The sequence below is a fragment of the Cornus florida genome, unplaced genomic scaffold (assembly GCF_030987335.1).
Source record: "Cornus florida cultivar Cherokee Brave unplaced genomic scaffold, ASM3098733v1 CherokeeBrave_3.0.0_Hap2_Chr11, whole genome shotgun sequence".
NCBI lineage: Eukaryota > Viridiplantae > Streptophyta > Magnoliopsida > Cornales > Cornaceae > Cornus > Cornus florida.
The window spans coordinates 26,466,777-26,485,370 of NW_026775581.1; the positions used below are offsets into that span (position 1 = coordinate 26,466,777).

Below are 18,594 nucleotides of genomic sequence, written 5' to 3' on the forward strand. Positions count from 1 at the left end.
CAAAACTTCAGAAGTATATTGCTCTTTCTAAGACAGAGGCAGAGTTTCTTGCAGCAACGGAAGCGACTAAAGAGTTCCTATGGGCAAAGAAGTTCTTGAGAGAACTTGGTTTCAAGCAGCAAAGGTATGTGTTGTTTTGTGATAGCCAGAGTGTTATTCATCTTGCTAAGAATTCCAGTTTCCATGCAAGATCTAAGCACATTGATGTACGATACCATTGGGTCAGAGATGCGTTGAACAATAAGTTACTTGAACTTGAGAAGGTTCACACTGATGATAATGGCTCTGATATGTTGACAAAGACATTACCAAGAGAGAAGCTTGAAGTTTGTTGTTCGATCGCCAGGATGGCGATTCCCTCCACATAGTCGGAAAGGGGGAGATTTGTTGGATTTATTTCCTTCTATATGGAGGAAAGCCCAAGTGGGTTTTATTAAAAGCCCAAAGCCTAGCTTTTAGGGAAAAAAAAAAACCCTAAGGAAGTTAGTATAAAAAGAGAGAGAGGTTAGCCGCAAGTGGAAGAACAAAGAGAAGAAAAACGCAGGTTTTTTCCATTCTGCCCAGGTTTGATCAAACGTCCGATCCTGCTTCGTCCATGGTCCGATCAAGCTGAAATTTGGAGAAGAGGTTCACGACTTAGTGACGCACAATCTGAACGGTGAAGATTAAATTTTGAGCTCGGGAACAGTGATTCGTGCCCGTGAACAGTAACCGGGTTTTGGTATTTTCCTCTCCAATTCTCTTTGTTTTTTGCCAAGATTGTTGCTATCTTGATGAGATGTTTTGTAGCCTCTAATTGCGATTAGAGAAGACTTTGTGTACCCATTATTTGGTTGATAGTGGAGATTTTAACTGGACTAGGTCCCGTGGTTTTTCTTCCTCACACTGGGAAAGTTTTCCACGTAAAAAATTGCTTGTGTTCTTGTGGCTTGGTGTGATTGATTTGTTCTCTATTATTTTCAGCACATATAAAAATAGAGATATACTATATTTGCTTGCATATAGGGAGAAGAATTATTCCGTTGTGTTTTTTATTGTCATCTCTCCCAACAGAACCTGATTTTGTGCACGACTACCCTAATTTTGTTCGCTGCGAGAGAATGCGAATTTCCAAAGGGGAGGATAGTATGACATGTTATGTCCTTTCCACTAAATCCTATGTAATTGGCGACAGCCAACCATCTGGCATCAGTGCTCTAATGTTGTAAGTAATTCTCTGACTCTTCAGCTCTCCACTTTTTAACCCATGCTACCCCATTGTTCATAATTTCTTTTATTTAGACGTTTATTGATATTGAATGTTGCAAATGATTTTAGTAGTTTTTCACTAATTTTTTTTTTTTTTTTTTTGGTTATGTTAACTCTTTAACATTTTGCAAAAATTTGGCACTGCTTATTATTGTTCTGGTAGTGCCATTGTTAATGCAGTATACCATTTTTATCAGATACAATTAAAGAAGAGGGGGAGGGGGTTGGCATTTTAGAGTGAGATGAAAAAGCTCTACTGGTTGTGGGAAAAGAGGGTCTATTTTGCATCCCTTGTAGTTAAATAGGTTGTTAAAAAGAAAAAGAAAAAGAAAAGAAAAGAAAAACTAACAATCTCTGTATAAACCAGGCTTTGTTGTCAATTTGCCCAATTACATTCTCATGGTCAAACTCACTTCGGATGCTCATTTAGTCTTCAATATATTGTGATTTGTGAATGAATTAATTCCCTAGAGAAATATATTATATAAAAAAGAGACTTGTATCATTACCTTGTTGAAAAGAAAAAAAATGTGCAATTTTAAATTTTTTTTTTTTTTATGCAAATGATAAGAAGGATACTAAATAAATCAGTAAAAAATAAAATTATATTGAAGTTACAATTAGAAGGCTCTATTTAGTTAGAAGGAAATAGAGACTAGAAGGTGGAAGTAATAGAATTGAAGTGGATGAAAGCAAAACTATTTTTTTCAACATGTATTAGGTTAGAAAGAAAACTTTGTAAGAAATTTTTAGAAATTTTATTATAAGTTTGGTAAAATTTTAGAAGAAAAATATTATTGTTTATGTATTTTGTTCTCATTTGTGTTGAACAAGAAAACATATCTAAATGTACTTTTCCAGAATAAATATTTTTCGGTCTTCTCTAAAAAAAATAAACGTTCGAGACGGCAAGAACACTTCGGGTTATGAAGGACAGTCATCTCGTGCCTCTATGGGGAGGAGAGAGGTGGGTGGTGTTCCCGAGTGGTTACATCTCCTTGTGGTGTTGGTGTTTGGAAGTTTATTCGGAAGGATTGGGATGAATTTTCTAAACATATTAGATTTAGAGTTCGAGACCGCACGAACACTCGGCTTTGGAAGGATTTTTTGTGTGGTGAGCGTTCATTTCCCAGGCTTTTCAGGATTACTATTGACAAACATGCTTAGGTGGCCGACTATTATTGGCTTGATAGTAGGAGGATCACTTGGGATGTGCATTTTTGGAGGCAGTTTCATGATTGGGAATTGGAACTTGCAGGCTTTGCTATATCGACAGACGCTGGATGGGGGAGGCCCTAATTCCCTTTTTTGGGTGCCCTCCCCTAGGGGATTTTTGATGTCTGAACCTTTTGTTCTTGTTGCCTCTCAGGTAGGCTTCGCAGGGGCTAATTTACCTTAGAAGACGGTGTGATGCTTGAAGGCTCCCCTTAAGGTGGATTTTTTTTGTTTGAATGCTGCTTGGGGCAAGATTTTGACTCTTGATAACTGCAGAAGGAGAAGACAGGTTACGGTCAATTAATTGGTGTTACATGTGTAAGAGGGATGGAGAGTCAGTGGATTATCTTTTTTGCATTGCCCTGTGGCTCACCACTGTTGGAGTTTGATTTTTGGTCTGTTTGGTATACAGTGGGTCACGCCCTGATCCTCAAGAGGTTTGATCAACCCTTAGAGAGGGTGTGGTGTGGCTCCCTCGAGAGGTTTGATTTTTGGTATGTTTGTCATCTTTGGAAGGTGGCTCACTTTTGTGTTGGTGGGGCACCTCGAATGAGTGGAATTGTAGATATTTTGATGGGGTGGAATCTTTCACAGGAATGTGTTTTTTTTTCAATAAAAAAGGATTATTGAAAAAAGAAAGCTCTATTCTCAAAAGGCAAAATCTTTGAAACTAAATGAAGATCAATAAAGATTCAAGGGCTTGCTTCAAAGGGATGATGCTTTGAAGAAAAATTTACTAAAGGATCTGAAACTGAGTCCAATGAGATTAATAAAGTTGTGAAGAATTAGGTGAAAAATTAGATACCACTAAAAGCAATAATCCGAGAATAAAACATTAGAAGTCCTAAGAAACCTTAGGGTTAACTATCTTAAAGAAAAATCTTGACCAGGAATCTTTATGTTTTACATTTTGTTGATTCTAAAATCCTAAGAGTCTAGTATAGTCTTTATTTTCTTTTAATTTATGATGATTCATGAAGCGTGACACAATTTTGTAGTATAAAATTGCCCGGTGGTCCGAGATTGCTGGATTTTGTTTTTGGGTTTGTTTAGGATTCATTGGGTTATGCCACGGTCTACTAAAGTTTGATTGGGTCGTTGAAGTTCTCCATTCTTAGCACTCTTTTCTGTTGGGTCCTAAGAAGAAATTGCAAATCCTTCGATGAGCTTTTAGGGTTTTTGGATTTGTTGAGGGTTTAGAAGCCCTATTTGACCTTGTGTTGTTTTTTAGGGGATGCGTCCCTTTATGAATCCTTACTTATCAAAAGAAAAAGAAAAAAGAAAAAGAAATTGTATAGGGATTTGAATTAACACTCGTGCTACATATTCAATTAATGTAAAACTGCAAAAGTTATTTATGAAAGTCTTAATGCTTGGTTGATTTTCGTCTTCCCTTCTTTTATTTTTTTAATAAAATAATTCAAACTAACTTTCTAAATAAAGTGAAATGATTAGAATAGAGAATAAACATAGGGACTCTTGTCTTTTTTAGTGACTATTTTTTCTGTACTTCAAAGTCTTCAATAGACCCTAGGGTATAAAATTTTTGTATTTTAATTAAGTATCAATAATCATTGGCATTGCAACATGCATTCTCAAATGGTATTTGATAGGGAAAAATAGACCTACCTTGACCTAACGATAAAAGGCAACTAAATGTTGACCAGACCTCTTCTACTTTTGAGCGATAATATTTCATTATCAAATATAACGATTTCACTAGATAAGAATGATGATATTTCTTATCCAGGATAATGAAAGACGACGTGGTTCAACAGGGTAAGGATAATCCTAGCACAAGGAAGTCAAAAGGGTTAAATCATATCCCTACAAATATGGCAACGAACAGATCTCTTCTGATCTTGCACAGACGGATTTCCTCTGATCCCGCAAATAAACTATAGGAGAGCGACTATAAGAAGGAAATCATATCGGGCAATAAAGGTATAAGAAAAAACTCCTAAACAAAAGATACATAGTTATTATGTGATACGATTACAAGTACTAACTTGATCGTCGGAGGGTCCTTGGCTGGCACCCCACCGGTGCCATTCGAAATGACGTCCCTTTGTTTTGTAGGTAAACGCCATTGTTCCGAGTCGTGAGAATTTTCGCATCAATGGCTGGCGCCGTCTGTGGGAACGATTAGTTCTCTGAAGAAATAATTATCCCGACGCGACTTGGCTCGGACGGCAAGACGAAAGTTTCCGATCATGGAAATCATCCCAAAGTCATCAGTTGGTAACGGGTTTCCATGTTCTAATATAAGGACGGTACTCTACATCTTGATTACCCGTCCATCATACTGGGGGCAAAACAGTGGGTTGCGTGATGCCACCCAGTGTACGATGACAATAATCAAAATTTGGCACGTCGACCTAGGCCGTCCAATATGGTGTTTTCCAACTAGCGATGCTTGGTCCCCTCACTACTGAGGTTTGGTCGTGTAAGACCAGACTCCATCTCATATCGGGCAGCAGCTAATTACCAAGGCCTGATCGTTGAAGACTAAGACCTGGTCATTCTGCACCTACATAAATGGGTAGGTCTCCACCCATTAAGAAGATCACCACCAACAAGGGGGTCTCTACCTACTAGTAAAGCCTCAACTACTAAGGATGTCTCTAGCAAAGGAGTCTCATTACTCCGTCCCTTCGTGCAATCAGGGTGGCCTTCTATACCCAAGAATGTATCAAGGCCTTTAGGTCCAAGGAGTTCAATGTCCCTCAAGATCCCATGAGGTCTGTATTCCCAAGGAGGTTCCTAAGTTAAGGGCGATCATTGGACCCAACGAGGTACTGGCCACCAGATCGTCATCTGGTACTGGCCACCAGACCGTCATCTGTCAGCCGTTGGATACCACGCCCCTACCCACCAAGCATCAAGCTAGTCGCTCGACATTAAGCCTCCACCTACTAGACGACAGTCGTCGTCACCTCTCTTCCCTTGCAGGAATTGCCTATCGACTTCAGATTATGCAGAATTTTGGATTAACAATCCATTGCAGGTTAATTTTCAGTAATTCTTTCTAACACAGTTTAATATTTTTAGACAACTGTAAATTGTTGCAGCACCAGACACCCCGTCTGTTGTATAAACGTCCATAAAATGGGTCAACACCCAAGATCCCAGCATCGGGGATAGAATAGTGGATCACACGATATCAATCGTTGATCTACATATGATGACAAGGTTTAGAAGATTGACATACCTTGGTGCATCGAGCTAGTCGGGTTTTTAGTCTCTTTCCTTTAGCGACCCCTCGGGGGCACTAGTCGTCTAAGACCAATGCTCGATCCTCCGAAACCATAACCAGGTAAGTCTCTACACACCAGGAAGGGTACAACCCTTGGTTATCATAAATCAAGGCTTGGTTATCCAAAACCAAGGCCTAGTCAACCAAGACTAAGAATTGATTGCCCAAAGTCTACAAAGGCTCGGTCATCCAAGATCAGTGCTCGGTCACCCCAAGTCTGGTCATCAGAGACCAAGACCAGGGCCTAACTGACGAAAGTATGGTCATCAGAGATCAAGACTTAACCTACAAAGGTCAGGTCAAAAAACGATCCTCCCCCTCACGTGTTATACCTATGTGGTAATTAATTCCCTTACTAAAGGGACGAGCTGAGTTAAGCTCGTAAAACCTAATTCCCTTACTAAAGGGATAAGCTGAGTGAAACTCGTAAAATTTATTCCCTTGTTAAAGGGACGGGCTGAATGAATCCTGTAATCAATATCCCCGTACTATAAGGGATAGTAAAGAAATGTCATGTACTAAAAGAACTCGGGTTGAATGAATCCCGCAATTCATATCCCCATACTATAAGGGATAGTAAATAAATGTCCTGTACTACAAGGACCGGGGCTGAATGAATCCCGTAATTAATATCCCCGTACTATAAGGGATAGTAAATAAAAATTCCTTACTAAAGGGGACGAGTTGAGTAAAGCTCGTAAAATTTAATTCCCTTATTAAAGGAGTGACGACCTGAGTGAAACTCGTCCAATTTATTTCCTTACCAAGGGAAGAGTACCCAAGGGTACCAAAAAGAATACCCAGGGGCAGAGTACCTAAGGGTATCAAAAATAGTACCCGTAAGGAGATTACCCAAAGGTACTAAAAATAGTACCCGAGGGAAGAGTTCCCAGGGCAAGGAAAAAAAAAATAAAAAATTCTTCTACTGTTCACATGAACAGTACTCGCGGGAATAGTACTCGCGGGGTACTGTTCCTAGGGCAAAAAAAATAAAAATAATCTTCTACTATTCACATGAACAGTACCCGCGGAGTACTGTTCCCAAGGTCAAAAAAAAAAAATTTACATTCCCAAAGCTAGACAAGCAAGCTTAGGAATGGGAGGCAATTGATAGGGAAAAATAGACCTACCTTGACCTAACGATAAAAGGCAACTAAACGTTGACCAGACCTCTTCTACTTTTGAGCGATAATATTTCGTTATCAAATATAACGATTTCACTGGATAAGAATGATGATATTTCTTATCTAAGATAATGAAAGACAACGTGGTTCAACAGGGTAAGGATAATCCTAGCACAAGGAAGTCAAAAGGGTTAAATCATATCCCTACAAATATGGCAACGAACAGATCTCTTCTGATCTTGTACAGGCAGATTTCCTCTGATCCCGAACAGAGGTAGAGCGACTATAAGAAGGAAATCCTACCGGGCAATAATGGTATGAGAAAAAACTCCTAAACAAAAGATACATAGTTATTATGTAATACGATTACAAGTACTAGCTTGATCGTCGGAGGGTCCTTGACTGGCACCCCACCGGTACCATTCGAAATGACGTACCTTTGTTTTGCAGGTAAATGCCGTCGTTCCGGGTCGTGAGGATTTACACATCAACGTATCTAAGTTAGATAATTTATTTTGACTTAGATTTGTTTCATCACATAAATCTAGATCTATTGTTTTGATAAAATTATTTTATTATATATTTATTTATAAATATATATTATTTTCTCATAATAAATTTTATGTGATCAATAAGTCAACAAGTTAAATTAGCAATTGAATTGATGAAATTATTGTCTCCAACCACTAATTATCCAACCACTAATTATGTAGCGTGGTTACTTCAAAACTTAACACTAAAATATTTTCCTCAAAAAAGATTTTTCTTATTTAGGTAAAATATTTTTAATTTTAAATTTTTTGGTATTTGACAATGGTCTAGATCAAATCTATCATGTAAAATAACTAAATTAATGAATAAGTTATTTTTATTAAATTTTAATATATATATATTTGTAAATTTATGACAACCAAACACCTAAAAATTAAAAATATACTTCTATATTTTATATCCAAACAAATGAATCTCACTTATTTAGTTGCATGAAAAGTTGACAAGACATCCTGAGTCACTTTGCCATGCAACCCTAAAAATAGATTGGAAGTTCATCTCAACATAGACAACTCTCAAGATCAAAGTTATAAAACCCAACTCAGGTCTAGTTGCTTGATCTTTGTATCAAAGATTGCGATGCAAACACACACAGTATATAAAATTAATAATAATAATAATAATAATAAATAGATTGGAAGTTCATCAATATTCATCCCTTTGATATATCTATCCTAATCAGTCTTCAGAGATTTTAAACAGTGAGCACCGGAATAATAACACCTTTACAGATAGTTTAAACAAACCAGCACAAGTCTACTTCCGAGTTCCGATTTAAAGGGGAACAAGCAAGAACTCAGTTTACCAAGGAAAAAATAAAAAAAACATAGCCGGTTAATTAAATCTCCACTTTATGTAAAAGCTTGGATTGGCCATAATTACCCTTAGCTGCAGCAACTTCCAACAATTCGTGCATCTCGCTATCTGCATTATAAGATTGAAGAAAATCCAAAACTGAAATACGAGTTATAGAGAATTCCACAAATGGATATTTACCAATTACATATAAATATTTCTATTCTAACTAGTGTAAGTTAGCACAGAAAATAAAAGGTTGACTTTTCGAAAAAAATAAATAAATAAAAGGTAAAAAGAACAGTATTGTTATATAACTCATGCATTTACCACAAGATTATAGGTTGCATTGACCAAGTCTAAATCTTTGAATAGCTTCCTCTTTAACCTAAAAGACTAAAACATTCTAACACAATTATTTTAAATTGCATTCACAAATATTATAATAACAATGAATTCAACCTCATAAAAGTATAAATACAGTGCTTTTCCGTATTCCATCGTCTCTCAGTACAAGCAGAGTAGCCTTGATATTTCAATTACAATAAATGACTGCAATGATTTATTGCGCAGTTAGTCACCAAAAATAATTATTGCAAGGTGTTTGGCAAATAAGAGCTCAAAAGACAACAAGGACCATGATTGTCATCGACATCGTCATTGTTGCTGTTATTACTGCAACTATTATTAGTATATTATTTATGGTGAGTAAACTTTTTCTTGAAATATAAGTGAAAACAAGTACCAAGAGCTGCTTCAATTCACCCCTTTTCAAGGTTCAATTATCATCGTTGATGTCGTTGTTACTACTACTAATATTACTAGTATTATTTAAAATGAGTAAACTTTTTTTTGAAATATAAATGAAAGCATGTACCAGAGCTGTTTAAATTCACTCCTTTTCAAGGTTCAATTTTCTGTCAATACAAGCAGAACTAGCATTTATTTCTCAATTACAATAAATGAATTCAAATAATTATGGCACAAGCTAGGCTTGACAACTGGCAACAAGAGCACACAATAAGAAACTAATAATCGGCAGTAAGCAGAAAATACAGTAACAGAACTATCTGAAAGTTAGAAACAATAAGAAACTAAAGCACACAGTGCCTTTGTCTTGGATCTAGGCATGAGGAGTGTTATCGAGGTTCTACAATACTTGTAAAACCAGATCTCAGCATATGCAGTTGATTATCACCTACACCTACATGCACACTGATCCCATTGTACCTTACTTGGAATTTGGTCACACCACTAGAGCTTCTTACATCCACTTTATATACCAATGTCAACCTTGTATGGCCTAGCGCCATCAACCTGACTGAGTTGTAGATGTTTGCCTCCATTGCTCATCACTGTGATTTATCGCCATCAGTCTCCATGGATCCAGAGTTTACCTAGGCTTTCCCTATGGTACTTAATTCTAAACTCTCTGGCAATGCACTGGCCATCTCCCCTATTGCATTTAGTGTGGACCTATCCTTAATGGTCATCTTGTTGACACAGATCGGACCAGATCTTTAGCATAAACAGAAGTGTGAGCAAATTACTTCTTTTTTTCCCCTTAAATGAGGTGATTCCTTTGAAACAAATAAAACAATTTGCAACAAATTAGTTCAATTTATGCTACATGTGAAACAAAACATATCACTTAAACCCTGGCAGTCTAGGACTTGATCCCAACTCTTGTACGAAGAGACATACTTAATGAAATGCAGGGCTTTGTTCGGTATAGAATAAAATTAACTGCTGAAGATCACTAGAGTGTCGACGCAAAAGGCAAAACACAGCACACATCAGGAAAAAAATAAAAAAATAAAAAAGGCAGCCACTAACCAGAAATTTAGTCCAAAGGATCAATTCTACTCGTTAGTTCAGAAAGCAGAGTATTTGCATCAGTCGTACGGTTTTGTGGCTTGTAAACAGCTAGCACTAGCTCATGAAAATATTTGGGTCCATAGTCCGGGAATATTTTAAATAATTCCTCCGACACCTCCATAGGTGTCTTTCTTGTTTTTCCCTGTCAATAAATAAGAAATATTATTAAAAATGAACCACAATGTTAACCAAGAAAAAAATAAAAAATAAAAAAATTAATAAAACATACCTCCCTGGCGCACTCATAGGCATTTACGTGAAAATCAAAAATTGCGTTTGGCATATCATAACCACGTAGCACCCATTTTTCTGTTCCTTTCACTTGAACTAGGGGTCTTTTACTTCCAATACCTTTCAGAAAACTATCCGATGGAATCCTTGTATACCACCAGCCTTCAATTTCTGTTGCAGCACTACACAAAGTTACTTTTTCAAACACTTCCATTGAGATTTTGCTGTGCACGTCATTAAATATTATCTGCATCTCATATCTCTGTTCGGCATCTTGAAAAATTGGGTTCATTTTGACAAAACCCCAAAATTTCCTAATTAAAGTAAATCACAGAAACAAAAATCACAAATGTAATTAAATCCAGGAAAAGGTATAAAAAAGTAACATTTACCTTTAGAAAACAATTTTTACTTACTTGAGCTCATCAAGTGTTTGACAAATGGGTAGCACATTTGCAATTAAATCCAGGAAGAGGTTGACACATACAATTAAGCCAACTTTTGATGTTTGCGCTTCTTCAAACGTAACTTTAGATTGCGCAGCTACCGCTAGGGTAACTAAATCAGCAAGGTCTTGAATGTCTTTGCGAAGAGCTTCCACAGGATCTGTCCAAAATTGTAAATTAACAATAATATCATAAACAATAAATTCTGTAGACTCAATAATAGAGTAATGAAATTAAACAAATGAAATTTTTTTATTTTATTATATATATATATATATATATATTGACATAAAAGCAGATATTATTAACTAGTAATAGAGTTACAATAAACTTGAATAACATGAAAAGCCATAACTTGAGTAACTGCATCAATTGACTTCAAGTGGATAATATGTTGGTTATCCCCGTCAACCTCCTTACACCCCCATTGAAGCAACAGAGTAAAACTATATCTCACCCCCATTGAAGCAACAGAGTAACACTATACATCAATATAAGAGCCTCTGCAGCAATAGCATGAGCTACTGAATTTAAAAACACAGATGCAGCAGCAACGCAATTGGGATATGTTTGTTTGGATAACTATAAACAAAGGCAAATCATTCCCCCTTAAAATAATGTGTCAAATCCACCAATTTAACTCAAAACAAAGTCAAAATGAAATTGGGTCTAAATTAAGTGTTTGATTTTTTGAGCCACACTTTTTAGGTGTGCTAGTGTAACTACGTCTTCGAAACTCATTTCACCATATGGTCTGTGTTTGTACGGACAGAGCGCCCTGTGTGAAAAAAGAAAAAAGAAAATAGAAAAGAAAAGAGGTATAACATTTACCATCGTGCAGGGGACGTCTTACTAAAATGGGGAGATGGAGAAAGTAACTAATCGTACCAGGGCATTTGGGCGACCAAACAGCCCCATGAGGGCGACAACTCAGTGGGTTCATCTTCAAATGACCAAACTGATGCATGGGTGAAAATACAAATATATGGTCAGCAACATCGGCAAATATGGGCAACAATCCAGTAGTGGTGACTTCTTTGGACACAATTTCTATCCTAAATATTAAAGTGACTTGCATTGAACAAATCAGCACATGGACTCAAAAGAGGAAAAAAACGAAGAAGATCTAGACTCAACTTAGATAACCATGGGTATAACAATTATAACGATCATAGTCCATATAAGAATATAACATATATAAGTAATCATTTACATCCAATTGAGCCACCACTTATATACATCATAATATAATTGTTCAATCCCACTACACAAGTCATTTGTTTGAATTTCAAACCATAGGATAACAGTTATCTTATACAATAAGCTGTCCATAAATCCAATCCCAATGTCCATGATGGCCTATGCCACATCCGGAAGGTGTCCTCTGCTTGAAAAGATAAGGGTGAGCAATGATGCACAGTAGATGATGGCTAACCTATCCCCTCTCCCGCCACACGATCCAACCCCTTCGAATACCTTTCCAAACTTTGAAAATCAACACCACACCCATGTAAAACACCACCCACACATGCAATGCAACATGGCCAATGATAGGTGTAAAATATACTCTAGTATATCGTGCATAGCCACTTGATTTTCCTCTTTCAATTATAGAGCTAATATAGCACTCCTTCAACATTTATCAAATTATTACATTCACATGGGCATTTCACCAAGCACATAGCATGCATACAGTAATAAGCCATCAACTTCACAATGTAAGGACACAAGAAGTCCATTTCTCATTATATAACAATGTGCCAATGACAACATACTTTCATCATCAATTAACATGGCATCTATGGCTTTTAAATCAAAAAAAACACCTTACAAGTATTATCATCAATCCAAACCCATTTGCAACAGCCCCATTGTAGCATTATGGTACACAAACCCACTTCCCAAATCCACTTCACAAGCTACATACATATACATGTATATGCACATAAAATCATGCTACTTATTGCCCTATACACATGCCTTCTTCAATTATGATCTCATAAGCATCAAAATCACATTTCTCAATTATCACATTCTCGTGGCATTCCATCAAACACAAAGCATTCATATAAAACCAATGCCTCATATATTCAATATAAAGCTATCAACAAGCCATTCATCATCATGAATTGATATCAAGACATTTATATAACTATTTGGTATGATTTCCATAGCATTTAACCAAGAAGAATATGTCAGGTATGCTAAAATCAACTCTAATCTCATGTTACATCATACACATATCAAATTTTCCTTTTTAAGCAAACCCATTTCACCCATCAACACGTACATACATGTAATATATATTTCATGATAATGTTTTTTCATAACATACATGCATGCTAATATCAACTAAAGCATAGGAATCACTTGTAGAGCCTAAGGAAGAGAAGGTTAGACACCCCTACCTCAATTGAGAGCAATTCTCAAAAACCCCCAAAAATGAAAGTGCGCCAAAATGAAATCCAAGGATGTGTTGTGTGGCCAAGAAAATGGTCAACCCTCCCTTTTATAGTCCTGTCATGAAAAAAGTCTTCCCTGCCCTCCCTCTTCAACTCTAATATCCTTCTTGTCCTTTAATGACATAAAAAAATCCATATATATATATATATATATATATATATATATCTCACAACACTATAAATGTCTATTGTGACTCTAAGTGGATTATAGTGTGTCAAAACAACTCCCAAGCTCTGGGCTCGGTCCAGGCCCACATACCCGACATCCCCGGCCCACATGCCCGACCAAAGGAACAAGTCTGAATAAGGTGGTAACTAACTCGGAAACTCCCGAAACGATAAAAAGTGATTTTGAACATCCCAAAACACATCCCCCATGTCATGTATCACATAGATGCACGTGGAAAAAGAAAAAGAAAAAGAAAAAAAGAAAACCGGTCTCTATACATCCACTAAAACTTGAGTAACTGCATCAATTGACTTCAAGTGCATAATATGTTGGTTATCCCCGTCAACCTCCTTATAACCTCCTTATACCCCCATTGAAGCAACAGAGTAACACTATATCTCACCCCCATTGAAGCAACAGAGTAACACTATATCTCACCCCCATTGAAGCAATAGAGTAACACTATATATCAATAGGGTCACGGGCAATAAACACCCCCATAGTATGCATATAAGGTATATAACCCTAGAGGTTTTTAAAAGCCCCTAACTTTTACTTTTGGTGCGAACAAGGCTTGTTGTCAATGGAGCGATCAAAAGACTAAAGTGCCCTAATACAACTGGAAAAAAAGAGTGAAAAACTAAGTAAATGTAAAATGAATAAAATGCCTAACCCTAAATATAAAGGATAGGGGTGTTATTTGCCTAAAATGTAATCATTTGGCATGTTTTTCTCATGGGATATCAGCTTTGGTTGCTCAAATATATCAGCAAGGTCAGACAAAACAAACAAAGAAGATGGCAAGATTGATTTTTACTGCGGTGCTGTATTTTATTTGGTGGAAAAGAAACAATAGAGTGCATGATAAGATTGCGAGAGAGGTAAAGGATTTAGCTAAAACTATTTTATGGGAAGTGCTAGATGTCTTGGCGATTTCACTTCAGGATATTGTGTAAACTTCATTATCTTTTATTTCAGTGAAGGGGAGTTAGCATTGTTTTGAGATGCTGGTATGTTGCTATCAGTGTGAGTTATTGAACTCTTGTTCAGAAGGGGATTTAGCTTTGTTTTGAGATGCTGTATATGTTGCTATCTTGTTCTGCTCTCAAGGGTAGTCAAGTCTCGTTTCAAGGGATGGTTGCAAGTTCAATCAGATTTTATAGGATTTTTTCAGATTATTTGGTGTTCTCAGCTTTTATTTGGAAGTAGGGGAATGTCTTTGAATTTTGATGCTCTCCTAGATATAGGTTTATATCAGGATTGTTTTCTTGGCGTTTCTTTTTGGTTGTATTGGATAGGGGAATGCCCCTATGAGTTTTTGTATACTATTGTTTATATTTATGAAAAAATTCCTCCATTTAGGAAACAAAAAAAAATAATAATAATTTGGCATGTTTTTCTCACTTTCCCCAATATCAATATAAGAGCCTCTGCAGCAGTAGCTCATGCTACTGAATTACAGTAAAAAAACACAGATGTAGCCGTAATGCAATTGGGACGTGTTTGTTTGGATACTAAAAACAAAGGTAAAATCATTCCCTTTAAAATAATGTGTCAAATCCACAAATATAACTTAAAATGAAATTGGGTCTAAATTACTCCGTGTAAGTGTTTGGTTTTTTGGGTCACACGTTTTTAGGTGTGATACGGTCTTCGAAACTCATTTCAGTAGAGTGCCCTGTGTGGGAAAAAAAAAAAGATCAGAGGTACAAAGTTTATCACCGTGCAGGGGAAGTCTTACAGTGTCTATCAAGGGGTCTATAACTGGGGGAAAACTAGAAATTGGGGCAAAAAATTTAAAATCGCAAGTAAAGAGCATCATAGAATATATAAATGAAGAATGCAAAGTAGAAAAGTTCTTTACTTCTTTTGATTTTACTTGGCCAGAACAACCGAACTTCTTTGTTGGAGGACACAGTGACCCCATTAATAAGATTCCCATGATAGCCCGTGGTCTGGACAAAATAGTCTAAGCCTTTGATGATTTCTCTGAAATAAATAAATAAATAAATATATATATATATATATATATATATATATATGATTAGATTGATAAAAATAAAAATAAAAATAAACAAGAAAAACAGAAAAGGTAGTAAACAATACAAACTTGAAAACTTTCAGGAAATCTTTTCCTGCGCCAAACACGACGTTTTTGCTGTCAACCTCCCACAGATCCAGATTGGGTTGGTAAACCCAGTTATAGAAATCCAAACCAAGTCGTTCCACAACTATTGTGGTTCCTCCGCTCTTCTTGTGATTTTTTCTATATAGAATTTTGGCGACGTTCTTGTGTTCAGACGAACGTAGCCTTCTCACTAACTGATTCGCTTCCCTCTTCTTAGTCGCTTTGTAGCGAATAGCAGAGACTTCCACCACCTGACCGGTGTTCTTAAAATCACCTATACCATTATAGTAGTAACCAAAATCATCCGGCCTGTCAGACGCGTTCCACCACACTGTTCCTTTTCCTTCCTAAAAATAAATACCAAAAAAAAAAGAAGAAAAGCATTGTAAAGATTGAGAAATAGGAATGAAATCAAATGGGAAATAGAGAAAGAAACTAATCGTACCATGGAAATACCACACCAGAGAGACAAACGGATCAAGCAAGATTACCAATCCTTGTTGTCGCTTAACCAACTCAAATTGATATCAAAAAGACCGAAAGTGGCAACATCATAAAGAAGAGTTCAGGTGATAGGACGTTCTTGCTGGCAATATGAAATAACAAACTTTCAATCATTCGGATTTGTTCCTCCTGAAAACCCTAGCTTATCAAAATCAAAATAGAACAGGAGGAGAAGAAGAAAGGAGTGGAGGCGGCCCAGATCACTACTTTATTACAGCCTAGGAAGCAAGAATACTTCTAGGATATTAACATACCCCTGGCTAACACGGATGCAGATACAGGTATGATATGACATGGAGACTGCAATACGTCAATTCTAAAAAAAAAATAAAACACGATCACAACAAGGGTACAGAAATAAAATAATAATATAATTTTATTATATATAAAAAATTATTCGTAAACTATTTAAATTTGAGCCAATTAATCTTTATTTTAAAATATATGTAATAAATTTGTGTGTGTATATACACATAAAGAAAGTAATATAAAGAGATTGAGTGAGAGAAAACGAAAGAGAGGCAGAGAGAATGAAATTTTGTTTTTCTATTCCAACGTTTCTCTCCGCAGTACACATGCATAGCTATATATATATATAGGCGCAGCAATTGGCTTCCCTAAGAAGCCACTCTTGAAAGCTTCCTTTGTAAGACTTAAGCCTTGATGTCATGGATGATATCATACATTATGGGCCCCACACCATGATATATACATAACACTCCCCTTGGGGTCCACAATACTGTACTGAGAATATGCCTCGTTAAAAACCTTGCTAAGAAAAATTCAGTGGGACAAAACACTAGCGAAAGAAAAGAGTACAGTATTCTTATGTATCTAAAAATGGTATTGCATAGAGTAAAACTGCCTCATTAAAACCTTGACAGGAAAACCCAGTGGGATAAAACCTGGACGAAGGAAAAAAAGTATAGCATGCCAATACCTCTTTGATGAATTGCTCCCCCTCATTAGATCAACCCTGAAGATCCTTTAGTTGACGCATTCCAATGTTGTGCACCAGCTTCTTGAATGTTGTAGTTGGAAGCGTTTTAGTGAATAAATCTGCTAGATTTTCACATGAACGTATCTTCTGAATATCAATATCACCCTTTTTCTGCAGTTCATGTGCATAAAAGAATTTTGGTGAGATGTGCTTGGTCCTGTCACTTTTAATATACCCTTCTTTCTTCTGTGCAATGCATGCCGCATTATCTTCATATAATATTGTTGGACTTTCTTTTATTGATGAGAGACCACATGTTGTTCGAATATGCTGATCATTGATCTCAACCAAATGCATTCCCTGCTTGCCTCATGAATTGCGAGTATCTCAGAATGATTTGAAGAAGTGGCAATCATTGTCTGTTTCATCGATCGCCATGATATAGCTGTGCCGCCACAGGTAAACACATACCCTGTTTGTGAATAAGCTTTATGTGGGTCAGAAAGATAGCCGGCATCTGCATATCCAACTAATGGAGACTTTGGTGCCTTCGAATAAAACAAGCTCATATCAGTTGTGCCACGAAGATATCGCAATATGTGTTTGATTCCATTCCAGTATCTGCGAGTTGGTGTAGAACTATACCGTGCTAATAAATTGACTGGAAAAATTATATCAGGTCTTGTGCAATTTGAAAGATACAAAAGAGCACCAATCGCACTGAGATAGGGCACTTCAGGGCCAAGGAGTTCTTCATCATCTTCATGAGGACGAAAATGATCTTTCTTGATGTCCAGTGATCAGACAACCATTGGGGAGCTCAATGGATATGCTTTATCCATATGAAAACGTTTCAGAATCTTTTCTGTATATGTTGATTGATGGATGAGAATACCATTCGAAAGATGTTCAACCTGCAGCCCAAGGCAGAATTTTGTCTTTCCGAGATCTTTCATTTCAAATTCTTTCTTTAAATATGTGGCTGTCTTTTCGATCTCGTCCAATGTTCCCACAAGGTTCAGATCATCAACATATACTGCAACAATAACAAAACCAGATTCTGATTTGTTAATAAATGCATGGACAAATATGACCGTTCACATACCCTTCTTTGAGTAAGTAATCGCTAAGGCGATTATACCACATTCGTCCAGATTGCTTCAATCCATATAAGGATCGTTGTAATTTTATTGAGTGCATATTACGTGGTTTTGTTTCAGACATTGTAAATCCTTCTGGGATTTTCATATAAATATCACTATCTAGTGATCCATATAAATATGCTGTAACCACGTCCATTAAATGCATATGCAATCTTTCTGTGACTGCTAAATGTATTATGAATCTAAAAGTAGTTGCATCAATCACAGGGGAATATGTTTCCTCATAATCAATACCAGGTCTTTGTGAGAAACCTTGAGCTATAAGTCGGGCTTTATATCTCACGATTTCATTTTTCTCATTACGCTTTCGTACAAACACCCACTTGTACCCAACAGGATTAACACCCTCAGGTGTCTGGACTACTGGTCCAAATACTTCACGTTTAGCTAATGAATTTAGCTCTGCTTGTATCGCTTCTTTCCATTTTGGCCAATCATTTCTTCGTCGACATTCTTCGACGTTTTGAGGTTCCGGATCCTCAT

General features: G+C 36.6%; 1 protein-coding gene across 3 annotated transcripts; it reads right to left on the reverse strand.

Annotated features, from left to right (window-relative positions):
- Positions 1-7,994: 7,994 nt before the first annotated feature.
- Positions 7,995-16,565, reverse strand: LOC132284485 (uncharacterized). Of its 3 annotated transcripts, XM_059786597.1 has the most exons (8): positions 16,263-16,564; positions 15,950-16,090; positions 15,487-15,851; positions 15,241-15,365; positions 10,716-10,905; positions 10,298-10,613; positions 10,027-10,210; positions 7,995-8,319 (listed from the first exon to the last, which is right to left on the reverse strand). In XM_059786597.1, the coding sequence occupies exons 2-7, from the start codon at positions 15,950-15,952 to the stop codon at positions 10,034-10,036; spliced, it is 1,176 nt and encodes a 391-aa protein (XP_059642580.1). In that variant the 5' UTR covers positions 15,953-16,090; positions 16,263-16,564; the 3' UTR covers positions 7,995-8,319; positions 10,027-10,033. The 3 variants fall into 3 exon arrangements, with proteins under 3 accessions (XP_059642580.1, XP_059642579.1, XP_059642578.1); XM_059786596.1 differs by having other exon boundaries at positions 7,995-8,349; positions 15,950-16,565; XM_059786595.1 differs by having other exon boundaries at positions 15,950-16,564.
- Between the last annotated feature and the right edge of the window lie 2,029 nt (positions 16,566-18,594).